General features: G+C 40.0%; 1 protein-coding gene and 1 long non-coding RNA gene across 3 annotated transcripts; one reads left to right on the forward strand and one right to left on the reverse strand.

The window, feature by feature from the left end:
* Positions 1-2,457: 2,457 nt before the first annotated feature.
* On the forward strand, positions 2,458-3,006 carry LOC116651993 (uncharacterized). Its single transcript, XR_004304992.2, has 2 exons — positions 2,458-2,607; positions 2,700-3,006. It is a non-coding gene; the product is annotated as an uncharacterized lncRNA (long non-coding RNA).
* Positions 3,007-8,375: 5,369 nt separating this feature from the next.
* Atg5 (autophagy protein 5) lies at positions 8,376-20,730 on the reverse strand. Of its 2 annotated transcripts, none has more exons than XM_032439620.2 (6): positions 20,481-20,730; positions 20,298-20,397; positions 20,102-20,207; positions 19,794-20,019; positions 18,448-18,553; positions 8,376-8,431 (listed from the first exon to the last, which is right to left on the reverse strand). In XM_032439620.2, the coding sequence occupies exons 1-6, from the start codon at positions 20,631-20,633 to the stop codon at positions 8,391-8,393; spliced, it is 732 nt and encodes a 243-aa protein (XP_032295511.2). In that variant the 5' UTR covers positions 20,634-20,730; the 3' UTR covers positions 8,376-8,390. The 2 variants fall into 2 exon arrangements, with proteins under 2 accessions (XP_032295511.2, XP_002059590.3); XM_002059554.4 differs by lacking the exon at positions 8,376-8,431 and adding an exon at positions 8,480-8,830 and having other exon boundaries at positions 20,481-20,726.
* Between the last annotated feature and the right edge of the window lie 313 nt (positions 20,731-21,043).

Below are 21,043 nucleotides of genomic sequence, written 5' to 3' on the forward strand. Positions count from 1 at the left end.
TTAGTTTAATTATTTTAAGTGTCCCCCATTTTTTTTTTTTGCTATATTTTACTTTTTATTGCGTAAGTTTTGTTTTTGTAAATAACTAATTTTATTGTGTACAAAAAAAAAAAGAAAACGAAGAAGAAGCAAATTGGCATAAAAATAATCAAGCAGAAAATTGAATTAACTAAAGAATTTTAACGCTAAATCAAAAGCAACAACAACAGTTAACAGGAGCTGAAATTGCTTGGCTCGGCGCGCCGACGCATTGAATACCCTTGCCGAAAATATGTTTGTTGCAGCGATTGTTCCAATATGAACGCTATATATATATATATATATATACAGGGTATATATATAATTTGGATTTTGGAAATTGAAACAACATTTCAATTGGCTTCAAACTGATTTGCTTAAAGACTTTTTACTAACTGAGAACTGTAGAATCCGATCAAGTATATATATATATATGCGTTACATATTGGCTGACATAGCTGGCATGCCCGCTGCAAGGGTATTAAGGTAGAAGAAGAAGCAACAACTGAGAAGTAAATGAAAACAAACGAAATTCAGACGATTGTAAGAGAAAGCTTTAAAAACAAAAACAACCCACACACACACACACACACACACACACACACATGAATTTGTTGTCATGGCTAAAAATATATATATTTATATATATTTATATATATAACTGCAAACTGGGCGTGGCCAGCCCACTGAATTGAGTTAACAAACGGGAACTAATCAAATGTGTAATTCTTTTTATATACATATATTTAGCTCATAAATCTTATGCCTAAAACATTTAATCGTATAAACTAGTTATAGCAATTAATTACACACACACACACACACACACACACGTATATATACATAATGGTTTTTTTTTTTTTTTTTGGGAAATTGAAAATTCTTGTGATATGAAATAACAAAATTTTAATAAATTGTTAAAAACTGCTGATCGCATATAAAGAATTAAATATATATATATAGCTATATAGATATGCATATATATATATATATATATACAAATATATATTATATAGTATATTTACAAGAACAACAACAACAATTATATCTATACACAATATACATATATACAATATATTTATATACAAGAGATGTTTTTTTTTCTTCGTGCAAACGATTTGCAAGCAAAACTTTACAGATATATATACATATATATATATATATGTATGCACGAGCCCCCAAATATGTATACATATGCATATATGTGCAGATATATATATATATATATATATATATATATATATATATATATAAAGCAGTATTTTTATATATTGAAAGAAAAGAAATAATGAAAAAAAAAAATTAAAAAAAATAAAAACAAAACAAAAGAAAAACTGAACAAGAAATAAAAAATGTATTCAATTAACATGAAAATTGCACTGTTTTCCTTTTTATTTACCCCTCAAAATGTTCTGAAAGGGTATATTGGTTTTGTGCAGACGCATGCAACAGACGGCAGGCGGGACGAGTAGCTGTTGTGAACTCGAAAAAGGCCGGGAAGTAAACATTTATATATCAAGCGCCGAAGTTCATATCTCAATAGATTTTCATGCTATCGATAATTATCGATGATTACACGATCTAGATAAGCTTCTCGGGAACTACAAGTGCTTCACACTTGAAGCGAACAGTTTGTATTCGAATTCCATTTTCATGCTATCGATAAATATCGATTTGTAGATTTGACTCTGTTCGCATAACTCGAGGAGTGCATGGGTTTGATAAGCTATTTCGAGCTTGGAAGCTACGCGAACTAGAAGCTTTAATGCTGAAATAGCTGCACTTTGGGTTATCGATAAATATCGATTCTAAGATATGGGCATATTTCGTGAATTAGCAAAAGTAGATAAGCTCATTTGAAGTCGTAGACTACGAAAGCTAGAGGCTTGAATGTTAATATGATGCCATTGTTATGTTATCGATAAATATCGATTTTGAGATATGATTCATTAAGCATAACTCGAGAATTAGTCGTAGTAAATGAGCTCATTTGAGCTCGCATACTTCAGAGACGTGAAACGAGCGAATTTTTATCAGAACATATTTTTGTGATATCGATAAATATCGATTTGGAAATATCGATAAAAGCTAGATGCAGCTTTATCTGTTTGCGCATTCCTGTTAGGCATATACCGACTAGCATTGTTTCACTTTTTGGATACATTCCATTCCATTCCAGCCGAAAATAGAGAAGAAAACATTTTTAGAGATATCGCCGTGTGCCTGCCACATTTGAGTTCTGAGTATTTTCATAAGGATCCGAGTAGAAACGGGCGAGTCAATTGAGAAAACATATGCCACTTGTCTGGGGTTAGGGAAAGAGGAAGCGAGAAAGAGAAAGCTGCAGTCTTGAGGGTATCTCGCAGTCGCAACTGACCGAGCACTTTGCATTGTTTTTTTTTTTAACACTTTTTTTTTTATTTGTCTTTTGCACTGGTTCGTAAACGTTCTCGCATGCAGTTCGGCCATTTTGTTGGACAGTGTGCGGGGCCCCGTTAATCATTTGGCACTTGTACAACAAGTCAACAGCTCGCTTGGCCCTTATGCAATTGCCAATCGGCTGATCGCGCCGATCACGCTACTCAACAGGTATTATGTGATCAGATCAAACAGATCGCTGCGCTGTGCTACACAGTTTAATATACATTTTTGTTTCTTTCTTTCCGTTATACAATCTATAGCTAGAAAATAGCAAATCGAAAAGCAAAGCATCAAAGGCCATAAAGACGTCCGACTTCGGGACTTCGTCCGCTTAAACTCGGCTATGGAACGAGCTGGACTCGAAAGTTTTGGTATGTGCCCTCTCTTGGCCCATGGGTATTACGACCAACCAAAAACTCAGTGCCTAGTAGAGCTAAGGCTACAAACTTGGGCACAAATGAGATATGTGCATACGATCTGGTCTAGTCTAGTCCGATATATGATCGTATGCAAGCCGATCTTCAAAGGTGAATCATAATTTGAAATAAAGTTATATGAAATAAGGAATAGATTGTTTATTAAGATCTGGCAAATTTGGTCAGGATATCTGCGGGATATAGCTGTTCATACTGAACGAGAATATATAGCATGCATATATACTACTCCACCTTTGGATTGTGCCTTAACGAGATAGGAATTAATGGTTATATTCACATCAGATCAGACCAAACAACTTGATATGATATATATTTAAAAGCTTTGTTTGGGGTATAAGAGTTTTGACATCAATCGTGTGACGCATTGAAGAAGACGCCTTTAATAGGGAATAATATTCATATTCTTGATCATAATCAAGAGGCTACTTATATATATATATATATAGCATATCTGCAAAGTCATATGAAATCGGAATATCGTATGTCTGCTTTAGGATTGATCAATGCAGCTGTAGGACATTATTTTACTAGGGTTATATATATATATATATATATATATATATATATATATATATATGTATAATATATCTGCAAAGTCTGCAAAGATGCTATAGGAAAAGTCGGTGCACTTCTAAGCCATATTTCTACAAGGCTATATATATGTGGCATAGCTACAAAGTCGAAACGAATCGTGCTATATGATATGGCTGCTCTAGGAACAATTCAACATGGCTATATATAACATATCTGCACAGTTCGTATAAAATTGGGATATCATATAAGGATTAGTCCCGCATAGCTCTACTCTAGCTACATACATATATATAACATAATATATCATATGTATAACATATAAAATATCAGAGTATTTAATCTTCGGCTTGCCGTATGTAGAATTTCTTCTCTTCTGTTTGTTTTATGATCTTTTGATCTATTGAGCGGTGCCCCTTCCGCTCTTCGCTTCTGCTGCGCTCCATCAAGAAAGGCTTTTTGGCTTTGGCTGTGGCATTTATCCATCTATCTAAGTTATGTATCTACCTATTTATCTATCTATTTATCTATCTATTTATCTATGATGGATCTGTTGCTCTGATCTTGTGATCTTGTGCTTATTGCGTGTGTCATTTTGGCCAGCTCATCGCACTTCAGCTGCTGTCTGTGCGTGCGTGTGTGTGTGTGTGTGTGTGTGTGTGCGTGTTAGTTTTCCTTTTCGTTGACTGTTCCGTTGTTTCGTTTCGTTTCATTTCGCTTTGCTTCTGGTTCTGTGTCTCAGTTCTGGTCAATTCGCATGGCATATTTTACGTGAATTTTGTTTTTTTTTTTTGTTCAGTTTTTTTTGTTCTTCTTTCATTTTTTTTTTTTTTTTTTTTTTTTTTTTTTTTGGTTATCGCGCAGCGTTTTGCGCTATGACTAAGCCGCTAAATTCTATAATGCTTGTATTTTTAAAACGTTTAAAAATAAAGTGCTCTCGTTTGCCAATGTGTGCGCCAATCAGGAGCCCGAGCCGCCGTTGACGCCGACGTTGACGTTGACGTCGACGTCGCTGCCGCTGCGATGTGCACGTCAACGTGCGGGGCGTGGCAGGCGGGGCGGGGAGAGGTGGGCTGCGACGTTCAATGCGGCAGTCACTCATTGTGCATAGTTGATATTTTTGCAAAGCACACACACACACACACACACTGTAACTAACTGTGTGTGTGTGTGTGTGTGTGTGTGTGTGTGTAGTTGTGATTGCTGCCAAAGAATGTTTCGACGTGCAAGAAGTTTCATCAAAAGAGACCAACAAATGCCCTACGATTGCACACACACACACACACACACACACATGCACACACACACACACACACACACGCACACACACACACACACACACGCACACACACACATGCACACACTTATACATCCTTTATTTGAGGTCAACTTAGAAGCTTCTTTTGTTTTGCACATTTATCGCTTTCTTATCTTCCAGCGCGCAAAACTTTCGATTCACCGAAGCGAGAGCTCGTCCTGCAAACGGATTTGAACCACAACGGTTCGAGTTCAACATATATTCTATCTATTCTATACGATTCGATTCTTTTTCATCGTTGACCCAGCTTTGAGCCCAAGCGCACGCAAATCAGAACCAAGCCTCAGGTTAAGAGGCAGGAAAATGGGTTTGAACCAGCGAACATGTTTTCTGTGCTCCTGTTAGTTGGCATACAGATAGTAAGTATCGCCTGGGCGATACATTGGCGATAGTAAATTGAAGAGTTTCTATCGCCTGGGCGACACATTGGCGATAGCGAAAGCTGCCCATGTACCCTGGCGGCAACGAATATGTATCGCCCGGCAGATACATATGCGATACTCACGAAAAGACTTGAATTGACTTTGTGTGTCCAGGTCTTGCCTATCGCCAGGCTATCCGCAAACTATCTGCCTGGCGATAGGGCAACACACACACACACACACACACACACACACACACACACACACACACACACACACACACACACATGCATGCGCTACACCTGTGACTATTGGCCTGGCTGTGTACGCTTTTAAATCTGGGCAGCATCTAAATTCAATACACCTACCCTCCCCCCCCCTAACCCACCCACATACCAACCTTCCCACACACATGCGACGATTTTCTTTGATTTATTTCGTGTTGCTGAGCAGCAAATTTTCTTGTGACTTTTGTGATGCCACGTGACAAACATTGGCGCAAGACAACACAACACAACCAAATGACAACACCGAATGCCCCGCCCAGTCCCGCCCCCCGGCCCCTCAGCTGCTGCACCCCGTTGATCATGTGCATCGCCGGGCGAGCGTTGATTTTCCTTTCTATCATTATTTTTTTATTTCTTTTTGTTTTTTTCGTTGCACTTGCATCAAATGCAGCCAATTGCAAAGTTAACAAACAGCCAAGTTTAGGCGGAGAGCAGGGGTGGGGTGGTGGCGGGGATGACGTGATGATGGGGTAGGTTCTGCCAAGGGGTGCAGCAAAAGCACACCTGAGTGCATTTGGCAAGGTCATTGATATTATGCACACGAGTATAATTTGCTTATATTAGTTGATTTTCATGCTTAAACAAAAATATATATTACTAGCGTGCATTGCCCGGCTTTGCTCGGTTGCCCATGCTAGACTGTAACCCCATTGCCATACGTGTAGAGGATCAATTGATCCATCAATCCCTATCCGTAAACTTCTTCCTTGTATGCAAAGTGTTTTATGGACTTGGCTTTTTATTATCAGATTTTCACTGCAGCGGGTGAAATGGGAAACGGACGGAACGTTAAACGCGTGGAAAAGGGGAAACGGTTGAAACAGGAAACGGCTGGAAACGCAACAAGCTGTAGATTAGTTGATCTTCTCTAAAGTGCGAAAGATTCATTCAATAGAGACAAGCATGCTACGCACGATTCCTTTCCACCAATCTTTCACCTTCACGAACGGAACTCTCATTAATTGCGACTTAGCCGTCCAACTTTTACTTATAAAATGAATAACAGTAGCATAGAGAGGATCAGTGATCAGTATCAAGGGGGATCACTGATAAACTGAGTAGGAATAACTTTTTCATATACCTATAAAGTGAATATCAGATAATAAGAGAGGATCAGTGATCAGGATGATCAGTATTTGAAATATCCTTTAGTAGGATCACTTATCAGTATTACAGAGGATACTTATTGAAAAGGTTCAGGGATCTGAATGAGCTGAATGAGCATTGCTTGTGTCATTTGGAACATTTAAATATTATGAATTAAAGAGAAGATCAGTGATCTGTATTTAAGAGGATCGGTCTCTATCGATATCTTGAGCTATGCTACCCTAACAGAACGCATAGCTGATGATTCAGTTATATAAGTGTATATATAGATTTATAGATAAGCATATGCACTTGTAGCTATCGGGCAGACTGATCAGCACTCGACGAGGATCGTTTTGCGAATGATGCATGGCCCGGCTCATGGTAATTGGCAAATAAATCGATTGTTTATTGTGCGTTTTATGGTATAAGAGTTATTGGTTCCACTTGAGTCTGTCTCCCGCTGATCAACTGACTGTGTCCGGGCCTATTTGGACAGAGCAAAGTGACCGGATCGATCAATGACCAAATGGACAAATATATGCTCCATCGATGTCGACTTCGCTCCAGGGATCTATATAAGTATAAATATGTATGCGTGTCTGGTAGCATGCAAAACTCGATCGCACAGATCCATCAATGTGCCGATAATGTCCATATCTGAACACTAAGTGGTTTGTCATAAACGATTTGCTAACGTTTCGTGAGTCCAAAACAATAAATTCTCAAGAATTTGCGCTTCTTTTATTTTTTTTATTAGATGGCACAACTATTCCATTTCCCCTAACGACCTAGATAAATAATGATAATCGTATGCACACATATATATATATATATATACATGTATATAGGCATGTATATATAATCATAATCGTATTAATCATTCTCAAGTGGCGTTCACTAATTTTGGTGAGCCGTGCGCTCTGTGACATATTTTTTAAATCGATGCTCTTCAAATAATTAATGAAAATAAAAACTAAACAAAAAGTAAAAGGAAAATCAACAAAGACATATATATATATATATATATATATAGTATCTGGAGCTGGTTGAAATATTGTGTAAGGTCGCCGTTATCTTGACAGCGGATAAAAATCGCGAGTGTTCTAATCAATGAACCCAGCCAAATGGTACGATTCTGTTGTACTTTTTTCGTATACCCTGTGCTAAATTTGAAACGATGTCGCAGGGCTATGATGTGCTTATACTAATGGTATGCCAATGCTTGGGCAGAAAGTTGTTGCTTGAAAAGTGTTTTCTTCTCTTAAGCAATTCGATTTTGTTATATGCTATATATACATATTCCGACCGATTTAATGTGTTTAGTTTATCATAATTATGAACTATCCATGAAAATTTAATATCTATTGTGATATAATATCAACCATCTCTGAATAGAATAAAAACTATAATGATATGACATAATTTTTCCCTGAATAATAACTTTTCAGATCTAGCATCAACTTTCAGTGAATAATATTATAATAATGCTGAACTAATATCAACTATTTCTGAATAACTTTATTACTATAATGAAATGATATAAGTTCTGCCTGAATGGTAACTATAAAGACATGATATTATAACTGTAATGATATAATAGCAACTTAGCTGTCAGACGGGAATCCATCTAGTTGTTTGTTATCCCATTAAAGTACGTAGTATAGAAAATTTGAGGATATTTTCAGATGTTAACTCACCGCTTTATGGACACACATCCTTGCAACGCAATGCATTCCTGTATTATTATTATTATAAGTTTTATTGGGTATTCCGAAAAGTTATTCCACTCGATTTCACAAGCTCCAACATTGTCTGAGCATAGGGTATTAGGTGTTCGTGGCGTAGTTTTGCCTGTGGCTTTTCCTTTGAAATTGATAACCATTTATGGCACGATTTTCGCCACGTTGTGCTTGGGGCCCGTTCAAGCTTAGGGCCCGCTGAGGGGACTTATAAATAGCTTGGCACGAACTGTTTGTCGGAGAGAAATAATGCGAGAATAAATAGTACGAATCGAAATGATCGATGAATTGACGTGCAAATCTATTTGCGTTACGTAGTACAAGAGCTAAGTCAAGCTAGATATACATATATATATATATATATATATAGCTATATATATTATTGCATAAATATGTATTGTACATTGAACTTAATAAATAAATTATAGGCTATAGTTATCGATAAGTGTATATCGATCCGTGTATAGAACGGCCCTGGATTAAAGCATGGAATCGCTCACTGTGAGCTCTTATACGTTCTTATAGTCGACCGATAAATGCAGAAAGTTGTCGGGATAGCTCAGATGCTCGGACATCCATTGCAGTTGCGTCTCCTCGTGCAGTTCGATTCCATGGGTGCGAAAGCCAACTGATGTCGATAAATTGAAATAGACGAAACAGAGCCAGGATTATGAATTGAACAGCTTCAACTGCGTTATATTATGATATACTTATTGCTAAATTATGTTTATTTTTATTTATAAACCATATACATTGCAATTCTGGTTCAAATGCGATTTCTGTCCATTGTCGGTTATCGATATGGCCGGAGAATACGTTGATTTATCGATTAGCGATAAACTATTTAAGCTTTTAATCAACATTGGCGCCCACTTGGCTTAATCTGCGACTATATATAGCCTATATATGAGTATTTTCTGCCATCTGATTGCCATATAAATCACAGCACACACATTAACGGCCACATGGGCCAAAGACTTTCGGTTACCGATAATCGATAAGCAACAACAACAATCTGAAGTGGCTCGATCATTGGGTTGACTTTCGTCATTTATAATTATAGCTAGGTATATTATAATTATAGATTGCCGCCGCACAGTGTGCCAAGATCGTCGAATTGTGCGGCAACAGCAACATTCCAGTTCTCTTTGCAGAGCCAATCATAGACGAAAAGGCGATCCTTTGTGAGCTGCGATCCTCAAAGAGTCCATCGTCAAGGTTCCATTGAAGAGTCGATCCAAACAAAAGCTGTGCCTGATCAATTAGCTAAGTGTGATCGGTAAGCGGCTTCTCCCACAAAGCCCTTGAAAGAACAGTGTTCAACAATGCCAAAAGAGTCCAGAAGAGCGTTACGATCCTCACAGCCCGATCGCCAAGAGTCTGCAGCTGCCGATCAGCAAAAAGTATTGCCAGGGGGCTTCACTTCAAACACTTCTACGCAATTTTGAGGCAATAATATATCACGAACCAGATAATAATGTACTGCCGATAAAATATACCTCAAGTAACTCGCAACGATCGTGGCGAAGCAACGCATGCATGCCAAAAATCTAAGCTATATCTCTGAGGGATCCGATGAAGGCCATTTAGATAGATAGAGCTGGTTCAGTAATCGGTCGGTCACAACTCTATCATACCCAACACTGCTTCGCTACAGGGTATAAAAGCATGCTCATATACACACATCTATGCACAAGCAAATAACTGGCACACATACGCCATATCGCACCCAATATATATATATATGTATATATATATATATATAGTGTGTGTCGCTCTGATAATGCCCGATTACATACAGTGGGAAGCGAGCGCTTGAGCGAGTGAGTGTGACCAGAGATAAGATTTGTGCAACGGGCCCGAGAGTTCAAGTAGGACGCATACGTATTAAATGCACGATACGATTCCAATTCTGATTCCGATTTATAGAAGGTCCGCCCACCCGCCAATTGCCCCCGAAACGGAAATGTCTCCGATCCACCAATGATGATGATATATGAGCTAATGCATTAGACATCATGCACGCCAACACACACACATATATATATATATATATATATATATATATACATATATTATAAAGTTAATCCAATGTGTGGAAAAATGTGTGTCAAGTGAAGCTGTCCCAAGATCGAGCAGGAGCTTGAGTTACGGGGCAAGATGACAGATAGATGTGTGGATAGTATGCTGCGTAATATATGTATATATCATATAGAACTGACAAATTGGGAAGAGGTAGAGATTGAAAAGTACTTTCGGAGAACAAAACATTTATTATATATAAGTAGCAATAGTTAAAGAAATAGCATAATTATTTAAGATCCCTGTCTTGTCGAGCTCAAGCTTGATTCACATTTCAAGTAGACTTCGCCTAAAAACTGATAGAACGAGAAAACTTAGACAACGAAGGGCTTACAAAACAACAAATCTTGAATATGTCCATTAAAGAAGTGATATCTGGCAATAAAAGATTGTGGAATAAATACAGAATATCTATCTGATCTCCAACTCATTTTCTATTCTTGAGTCGGGAATTTGTTTAATATTTCCTGCAGTTCGGTTAGTTCCTGTGATCAACTTTGGGATATGATATCGTATAACGAATTTGCATCTGATTGCATTGGGGAAATTGAAATATTATGTGCATTATATTGAAGCGATGCAGCCAGCCATATAGATCTATAGACCTATAGAGCTGTCGAATAGAGTGATTGAACTTTGGAATTTGGAATATTATGCGAAATTTATTTAAGTCATGCAACTGTTTGGATCCAATATAGATCTAAAGATCTATACGATATGGTAATTGAACTAGGCAAAATTCGAATATTATGAGAATTATACTCAAAATCTATATAACTATATGATATAGTACTTGGACTGGGGAAATTGGAATATTATCAGAATTATATTGAAGCCATGCAATATAGATCTATAGATCTAAATTATATAGTAATTGAATTGGCGAAATCGGAATAGAACAGAACTATACGTTCCAATATAGATACATATATATTACCTATAGAGCTATATAACACTGTTATTAGACTGGTAAAATGGGAGTATTATGCGAATATAGATTTATAGTAATTGAACTGTGGAAATGGGAATATTATGCGTATTACATGCAAGATCTAAGCATCTATAGATCTAGTAATTGAGCTGGCGAAATTGGAATATTCTGCGTATTACATTCCAGACCTGCACCTGTTTGATTCCAATTTCTAATCGATTGCGGTAAATGCCGCCTTTTGGATAGTTTGCCATTATAGATTATGGCATGCGATGCGAGCTGGCGACTGGCACATGAACTCTCAACATTTCCCACACACATTGCCGACTTTTCGAGTGGTGCACACACACACACACACACACACATATGTGTGTATATATATATATATGAAGAGAACTCGCAGCATTTATGACCCCAACGACACGTGATTGGCGACAACAACAACAACAAGAATAATAATACTAATTAAAATGAAAAACATTGAGAATATTGCGAGCGCCTCCACGGCAGAGAGAATGGCGCCAAACAGTCTTATTATCGGCAACAACAATGGGTAGGCGTGCTCTAGCAGGGTATGACCGACCAGCAGATACCCAGCACTTATGCATATCGCAAGCTACGCTTCGTCCCATGCCATTATTTTTGGGGAAATGCAGTCTTCGGTGTTTATTGTCCGATCTACATGCAATTTTCAGAGTTTCCATCGGTATTATATATATATAATCTGTAATATGTATATACTAAAGCAGAATCTATATGCCACGTTTGATGTATGTAACTGGCCAAAGGGGGACATTGGATACCCTATATCGAAGCAGCTCTGGCCCAATCAAGAGTATATATATATATATATATATATAATTTATGGGATCTATAACATGTACGACAGTATACCCCTTTTAAACCAATTTCAACCGGTTCGGGCTATAACAACAGCAACAACAACAACTGAGTCACAATTGACTAAACGACAGCAACTGTTGCTCGTTGTTGTTGCTGTTGCTTCTGCCCCTCGCCGCGACTCAGTTGGCTTTGGGGCGTGGAGCTTTGGAGGCGCATAGCTCACGCCTAAAAATAAACCATTGCAGCGCGAATGTTGTACGTACGTATATCTGATAAGAAAGTCAATCATCATAATAATTTCATAGATTGTGCTCTATAAACCAATAAAATCCAACAATATAGCCATGCACACTATCAAACGTTTCACTCTCTCTCTCTCGCTCTCTCTCTCTCTCTCTCTCTCTCTCTCTGTCGTTCTCCCTCTATCTGTCTGAATGTAGCTTTTAATGGTTCTCGATCTAATTGATTGTTAAGTTTGTCAGTGAAAACTGCTAGAAAATGCTGCAAGACTAATAAATATTTGGGTTAGTTCGACGAGAACCCTATAGATCATATATATATATATAGATATATCTTTCCCCTTCGCGGCAAGTCTAGAATATTCGGCATTGCTTGGCATCGATTCACACGGCAAAGACTAGCTATTTTTGTTACTTAAATGGGGTATACTGAACGCGTGCAAATGTATGTAACAGACAAAAGCTAGCATTTCCGATTTCATTAAATTCTAGCATTTACTTATTGATTTATTGATCTACAGATGGAGAGAGGGGCAACGAGAGGAAGCAGTGGAGTATAGGGTATCTGCTAGTCGGTCACTTGCGATCATAAACATACCCGTTTCATTTGTGCAATACCCAACGATCGCCACTCGAAAGATATATCGATTGCATATTTCCATTTCGCAGTTCAGTGACGCCATTAAAAAACTGCTAATCAATTGCTTTTTACTGTGCCTTATGGTTTTTCACTTCTCCCTGTTGTTGTTGTTGTTGTTGCTGTTGTTGCTGTTGTTGTTGTTGTTTGTTATTGTCGCAGTGCTTGTTGTTGTTTTTATTGCTGTGCGAGTTCTCCTACGCCATCGAATTCCTGCAAATTGCAGTCCATTTGTTTTGATGGAGTAACAAAGTTGACAACCAGCAAGAAGAGTTTGCTCAGACGCCGAGATACCCTAACCGATAGCCGATGTGCAACATTCGGAGAGGTATGCGACGACTCAACAGGTCAATCAAGTATATTTATATACAATAGAGATATTAAATCGTTTCAAATCTGTTTTAATTGATGTGTTACAAATGTCGCCACGTTGTGAGCATACCCTTGCGAAAGTTCACAAAAGCTGTTGACTGGGCAAAAAAAAAAATTTGGTTTTTTTTTTCGGCAGATTGCGCCAAAAAAATACATAAACAAAATGTAGCACAGGAAATGGAGGTGAGCGAGAGAGGGCGAGCGAAAGAGAGAGAGAGAGAGAGAGAGAGAGCTGGATATACATATATATATGTGTGCATGTATGTATGTATACACAGACAGAGACATGATCAACATGCGATGGGATCAAATTGATTGAAAACAATTTTCGGATGTGGCCGCTGTAAGCCGCTAATGTAAACAGTTACAAATTATTAAACAGTGTGAAAATGAACGAAGAGCAAAAGCGTAGCGTAGAGTAAATGAAAAGACAAAAGCCCAGCTTAATGGCAAGAGAGCGAGCGCGAGAGAGAGCTTAAAGCAGCTGCGTTAGCAAGCTTTCCAGGCAGCAGTTTGTGTATGTGTGCCTGTGCGTGTGTGTGTGTGTGTGTGCACTGTTCCAATGGAAACAACGTCAAATTTTTAAGCGGATTTCGTTTGTGAGCCACAAAATGAATTCAAAGGACCAACTTGTTGCTTGAGTTTCGTTTTGTTTTTTTTTTTTTTTTTTTGCAGCTGCCTGGCCGTGCAGCCCACCCAAAATGCCAGGGCGTGGCGCACACAATTGTCAAACAAACACACAGACACACGTGCATCACACATACATACATATAGACGGACAGACAATGAGCAAATGTTGGTGAGGGCGAGGGTCGGTCGTCCTGATTGCATTGTGCATTGTTTGTCTGATTGACGAAATGCAAACGAAAATGTGTCGAAATGGAACTAAGCAAATGCAAAGGTGGCAAATGCAACAAGCAGCAGCAGCTAACAGCAACAACAACAACAACAACAACAGCAAAGGGAGGCAGCAGCAGCCGCCGAAACTGCTGACCATAAAAGATATGGTGCAGCAGCAGCAGCAGCGACGCGGCGACGGGGCGACGGGGCGACGGGGCAATGTGATAAATACACAAGCGCTCGCTGTTAGCGTGAGGTGCGATTTCCGACGGGCAAGGTGGAGTTGAAGTTGCCCGCGGAGGTGGAGGTGTAAATACAAATAAGCGGAGGTGATATCTCAGAACTTCCTTTTCACACATTCGAGAGCAGCCTACACAAATACAAGCGCAAATATAGCATCAACACTAATGCAAGCTGGCACGCACGTACGCGCACAAATTGGGAGAGCGTTAAGCTAGATAGAGAGAGAGAGCGAGAGAGCGCCAGAGTGGTAGAGTGGTAGAGCAATTGGCTGCCGTTCGTATGTGTGTGTGTGTGTGTGTGTGTGTGTGCGCGCATTCAAAAAGCCAAAACGCCGCCGCCAACGCCGACGCTGACGCTGCTTTCCGGTGAACGCCAGATCCGCCACTCACAGCCGGCGGCAAATCATGAAAGCGCCTGTGCTACGGGCTCCCGCTAGCCGCTCCCCCTGCTGCCGCGCACACTGCACAACAAAAAGAAAAAGAAAAAAAACAAAGCAACAGCAACAACAACGAACAAAAACTAAAGCAAAAAAAAAAAAAGAAAAAAAAAGTAGACAGCAGCGGCAGCGACGCAGCAGCGCAGTCGCAAAGAAATGCGTTTTCTTTATTTTTGACGCGTCTTAGATTCTCGGGCCGCCTTTAGCTGCTGCTGCTGCTGCTGCTGCTGCTGTTGTTGTTGTTGCTTGGTTTTTTTTTTTTGATTTCTCGGAATGGCATCTACTTTGAACCGCCACGACGATTGCATTGTATATTTGAAAATCATTTCAATTTAAATACAAATTTTCTATGAAAATGCACGCATTACACATACGCGCGCGCGCGCACGCACGCACGCACGCACGCACGCACACATTAGACGTACGTGCGTGCAAGTGCCCCACACAACCCCCGTGCACCCACAGACAGTTGTTGACCACGTTTTCAATGTGATTTGTGGGTGTTTCATGGCGGATGCGGATGCAAAGGCAGCGCGCGGTAAAAATGTTCTTTCTTCTTTTACACAAAACTGCAATTGGCAAGCGGCTGGCAGCTAAGCGGTGCGGCAAAGGGCAGCGGGTGGGTGTCTGCGGGCGTTGAGGGGCGGGCACACTAAACGGATCATCATTACAGGCAATGTTAGATGCACTGCGCACAGCAAAACCCCAACTATAAACAACTCATGCCACAACCAAATGGGGGCTGTCTAACGAGTGGCGGTGAAGGGGGGAGGGGGGGGGGTGGTGGTATCGAGCAGGCGGCAATGCTGGGGAGGGTTGAGGAAAGGACTGGCACACGCATAAACATGTCCATTGAATGCGTTTCGGTTCATGCTGGCGGAGCAGGGGGCAGGGGGCAGGGGCCAGGGGGGGGGGGGGGCATACTCCCGCTCTTGGGATTCTATGTTGATATTCATTGAAAACTTTGCACAAAATCAAAGAGTTATTTTTGACACTTGGAAATATGAAGAATCGATCGGAATTGAAGTTCTCTTTTTTTACTGGCTTAGAATATCTAACAAGAGGTTCTAGTCGGTAGCTCCCGACTAGCGGATACCCTGAACTCTCTTCTTCCAACATCAAATGCATATATATATTTTATTTTAGAAGCTATAAGTTTGTAATCAAGTTTGGAGACTCTAGCTCTTATTATTTACCAAAATTGCCCAAAAAACAGGATATCGATATCGATTTTTATCGATTGCTTGGAAACGCAGTAAGTTATCGATTATCGACAGGCACTACGAGCACCTACATCTAAAATTTCAAGTCTCTAGCTCTTAGAGGTTCTGAGATCCTTGCGTTCATACAGACGGACGGACAGACAGACGGACATGGCTAGATCGACTCGGCTATTGATGCTGATCAAGAATATATATACTTTATGCAGTTGGAGATGCTTCCTTCTGCCTGTTACATACATTTGGATTTTGCACAAATACAATATACCCTTTTTACCCAGTTTTTAAGGGGTTCAGGGTATAAAAACTTAGTTTAATACTATTTAAATCTTTCAAATATTTCCTCTATTGCGATATAATTAGGTATTTGTTAGGGGTATTCGGTTCATACAACTGGGTTTTCTTCAATTCCAGTATTCTTCTCATTTTTTTAGTTTTTTTTTAATATAAATAGATTTATATATTTTGTATATAATTAATATTATTTGTTTAAAAAGTGGAATATCTTTTGCAAATATCCCATTAGCGCTTATTTTAAAAGGAGAAATAGTCGGAATTAAAAAAGAGACATATAGAAAAAAAAAAATATATAGAAAATATTTAAAGAAAAAAGTTGTATACTTTTTTTGTACCCCAAATCGCAGAAAATCAATATAAAAAAATTAAAAATAAAATAATAATTATGTATATATTAAAATTAAAAATTCTATCAAAAGAATAATAAATAGAAATGATAAATAATAATATTCTAGCAAATGATTAAAGCTGATATCTTTGACCCTCAATTGATTTAAACGGGAATTAACTTGTGTCTGGACTGATCCATTGGCCCACTTTAAGCCAGACTTAAGAGCTGGCTAAAGAATTTGTGTGCAGCAGTAAGTGTGTGTGTGTGTGCGGGTGTGCGTGTGTGTGTGTGTGTGTGTGTGTGTGTGTGTGTGTGCCTGGCATCAAGGACAAGAAAATCGAATGCAACTGTCACGTTGGATGACCTTTGGGAAAATACGTGTTACGGCCAGAAATTGTTGGCATCCATTGGTCGCAAAAAGGATCGGTATTTGTTCTCGACCAAATCTCTCACCTTTCAAATGGGAATTACCGAAACACGATGGTAAGATGAAGACATGGCCAGAAGAAGTATTTTTGGGCGAAGCATGCAAATAAAAATTTCACACCTTGGACAACGGGGAAATACCCGCTGGAAAATAGAAAAACTTGCCAACCTGCTGTTCACTGGCAAAAACAGATGCAAACGGCCGATACCCTGCCATAAGGAGCATCAGCATAAGATTGGGCTTAAGGACAAAGGGAGAGCGAGAGAGCGAGAGAGAGAGAGGGAGAGGGAGAGAGCACTCGATGCATTCGAGTGTTTTGAGGCTTCTCAATGAAAGCAATTGTAGTTGTTGCCAGTCGAGGGAGTGTTTCTTACAGAGCTGCACACACACACACACCTGAACACACACACACACACACACACACATAGAGAGCGACGCGCAGCAGCTCTTCACGAGGTAATTCGTAAATCCCAGCCGCAGGTATTTAGTTCCGCCTTTTGTCTAGCTATGGAATTCCCAATGCTATTATTGCACCTAAGCCACTGCGACACGACACGGCCAACACACACACACACAAACGCACACACACACACACACGCACACCTTGCCTAGCTATGCGCTCGCTCGCTCGCACTTGCGTCTGTCGCCGGCGCCGCAGGTCGCGTTGGAATCCAGCGGCGTCGCTTGCAACGTTCGCTTGCCACGAAAAATCCACACGCACAATCTTTTCATAGTTTTTGTTGAAAATAGACACACACACACACACACACACACACACACACACACACAGGCACGCACACTTGCAGCGGGGCTTTGTCTGTGCGGCTGAATGGCCCGAAGAAACACTTGGCCAAAAAGTCTAACAGGCAAACCCTGCACGGCTCTCTTGGGTCGCTTCGGGTACTGGCCCGGGGCTATTGTTCAATAATTTTTCAGTTTTTTTTTTTTTGTTGTTAGTGACATTGATGAATTGAAGAATGATTGGCAGTGCCGCAGGGACGTCGGCCGCAGCAGCGGCAGCGACGTCGGCAGCGGCTTTTGCCTCGCTTCAATAGAAAAATAAATAAGTCAGCGCGCCGACGTTTGGGCCAGACTGACTGGCACCTTTTCGGGCCGCCTTTCAGCCGAATGCCTTTCACAGAATGCAGAGCGAGCGAGACGGAGCGAACACGTCAGGATGCCGCAGAATAGGCGTCGCAATTTGTTGTGCCCCATTGCCCAAAATTGTGCGTCCGGCAAATCGCCCGACCGTGTCCAACTAATGTCCTTACACACACACACACACACATATATATAAATATAAATATGTATATATTCTATAGATTATGTGAAAGGGAGCCAACTCACCTGCTTTGCGAACAGGTGTCGATAATTCGATCATCAGGTCGGCCAGATTCTTCTTTTGTCCGCTCTCGTTTAGCGGCGTTATCAGCTTTTGCATGTACGTGAAATCCTATTGAATAGAATAATTTAGAATACATATAAAAATTATAAACATTATGCGTACAGATTAGCCCAAGATTAAGTGCAGCACGCGTCAGATAACGGCGCTCTGATATAAGCCCAAGCATGTGATAAACAAAAGAAAAAAAAAAAACAAAACAAGAAAGTAAATTTATCTTCGACAAGCCGCAGATCAAATACCCTTAGAAACATGCGGCTTGAACTCTTGGTTGCAATCGGAACTGGGCACGGGCCGGGTTTTTTACAAAAGCCTAAAGCCCATGCGCAAGTATTCCAAGTATATACTAGACCTCATTGCTTGTACCACAGTCAAGTCCAAGAGATCATGCTCTTTGTCTTGGTGAGGTTTGCATATAATGGGGCTTAGCGAAAACATAATACATGCCCATATTCCCTGTGCATGACTAGAGTTAATTGACGCCCGCTTCTAACAACAATTGTCCAGGTACTCAGATTCGGTTGTATAATTCGCCAGAGAAAGTAATTAATTTTCCGTAGCCTCCTCACGAGGCGTGTTAACAGATTCGAAACCTCTGGACGCGCCTTTTGACAGCAAGTGTAATCCCAATTGTAACTACAAACAGTCAAGGATTGCTGGTTAGAAGAGTCAAAGGATTGCGAATTTATGTTAAACAGATGTCAACCTACAGGTGGATGGAATGGTGAAGGACCTGTTTATGCTTACAGCGTGAAGCTATTATTAATATAATTTGATCAAAACGCAGCAAATGTGCCCAGCAAGTCACAAAGCACTATAGCATAGAGAGCCTTGCTGCCAGATAAGTCCTCTGGTTAGCGCTAATATCCTGAGAGGATGCTGGTAAGCACGGACAATACGAAGAATAGGGAGGTTCACATTCGCACTCTATACCTTATTATTATGTTGGTAAAGAGTTAATGAGACAAGCTTGCTATGCATCTATATCTTGACAAGATAATGGGCTATTCGTAAGGAAGCATGGCGAAAACTGAGGCAATAGTTTACTTAGATATAGACAGACGGACATGGGTTTGATATATAGTTCAGGAGGATGCAAAACAACCTCACAGTAGAGTATAGAGTTCTCTAAAGTCACTAAAGTGAGCAGCTGAGTTGCTCGAGCGACATCTGAGCTGGGAGCACAAACGGAGTATAGCTAACTTAAATGCCTTGTAAATAATAACTAAGTAGCAAATATTGTCGGTTATTTGGAAGTTGTTTCCAGTTGGCTTCGGTTTTGGGAACTTACATCATCGTAATAGAAACGCACTGGAATATTTTTGAATGACTCCTGATCGCTGTAGGGCTCCATGAGGCGTCTGTTGACCGCCCAGAACTGATCGAACTTGTCATTAATCAGGCCAAGCCACAGCTGATTGTGATCCTTCTTTTGCATGGCAGAGATGACCAAGCCTCTGTGCTTTAGCACATCGGCCTCCTTCAGGCAGGACAAATAATGCGACTCCAGCAGTTCCCTAGAAATGTTAAGCGTACGCATTAGCTGCTGCCCGAATATATAATATTAATTGAATGCATATATGCATGCGTTTTGTATACTTTGTGTTCAATTTGACGAGCGTCTCCTCGGGAAATTTGGAAAAGTGTATCGTAATGCACCAGGGTGTGCTGTCGTCATCCGGATGCAGCAGATCGTAAAGCACACCTGTGCATAAAACATGAAATCGCATCGAAATTAGATTAATGAACATTTAATAGGAGCTGCCATGCCCACTATGCCGCCCACTGTAGCTACCTATTGGAAAATGCAAGCGCAGCGGAGTCCCGTTGTAATCGAACCAGGCGGCGCCATCCTGGTGCTCGGCAGCAATATAGCGGGTGAAATACTTGCGCACCTGTAGGCATAAGTTAATGCAGCTGTTTTTAGCAAATAACTAACAAGTTTTCTTTGTTTTTCTTTCTTTTCATGAGAATTTACCTTGTCTGTGACCAGGGGCAAGTAGCTGAGGCGGGAGACCATCAGATAGAAGGGCTCCGGTCGGATGCCGACAATTTCCTCGTTGTCCGCTTGAAAGCAAATGCCAATTTGACCTTCCCATATCATGCGCAGCACCTCCCGATCGTGTGCCATGTTTAATTTATTTATATTTTGCACAAAATATACTTTTACAGGTCCACCGTATGTTATTGTTTTTTGCCATTCACCGCGAAACACGTAACAGGTTGGCAGTCCCATTCATTGCATTAAGCTGCGGCGCCACTTGTTCAGTATATCGATACTTCGTCAGCTCGTACTTGGCGTTTTTTTTTGGCGAATGCATGGTAACATATTTACATCTATCGCAATGATTGTGAGCACTCACTAACTAAGGGCAGCAACAGGTATTATTTAAAATTATATAACGTGGCATGATGCAATCCATTGCTTATTTTTATATTTTATTTAATACGCTACAGCATGCAATAACTATGCGTATATCGCTCGCTCCAACTATCGCAAGGCTTATCTACTAAAATTGCTATCGATGTTTTTGTGGCCAA

This window comes from Drosophila virilis, chromosome X (assembly GCF_030788295.1).
Source record: "Drosophila virilis strain 15010-1051.87 chromosome X, Dvir_AGI_RSII-ME, whole genome shotgun sequence".
In the NCBI taxonomy this organism is placed as follows: domain Eukaryota; kingdom Metazoa; phylum Arthropoda; class Insecta; order Diptera; family Drosophilidae; genus Drosophila; species Drosophila virilis.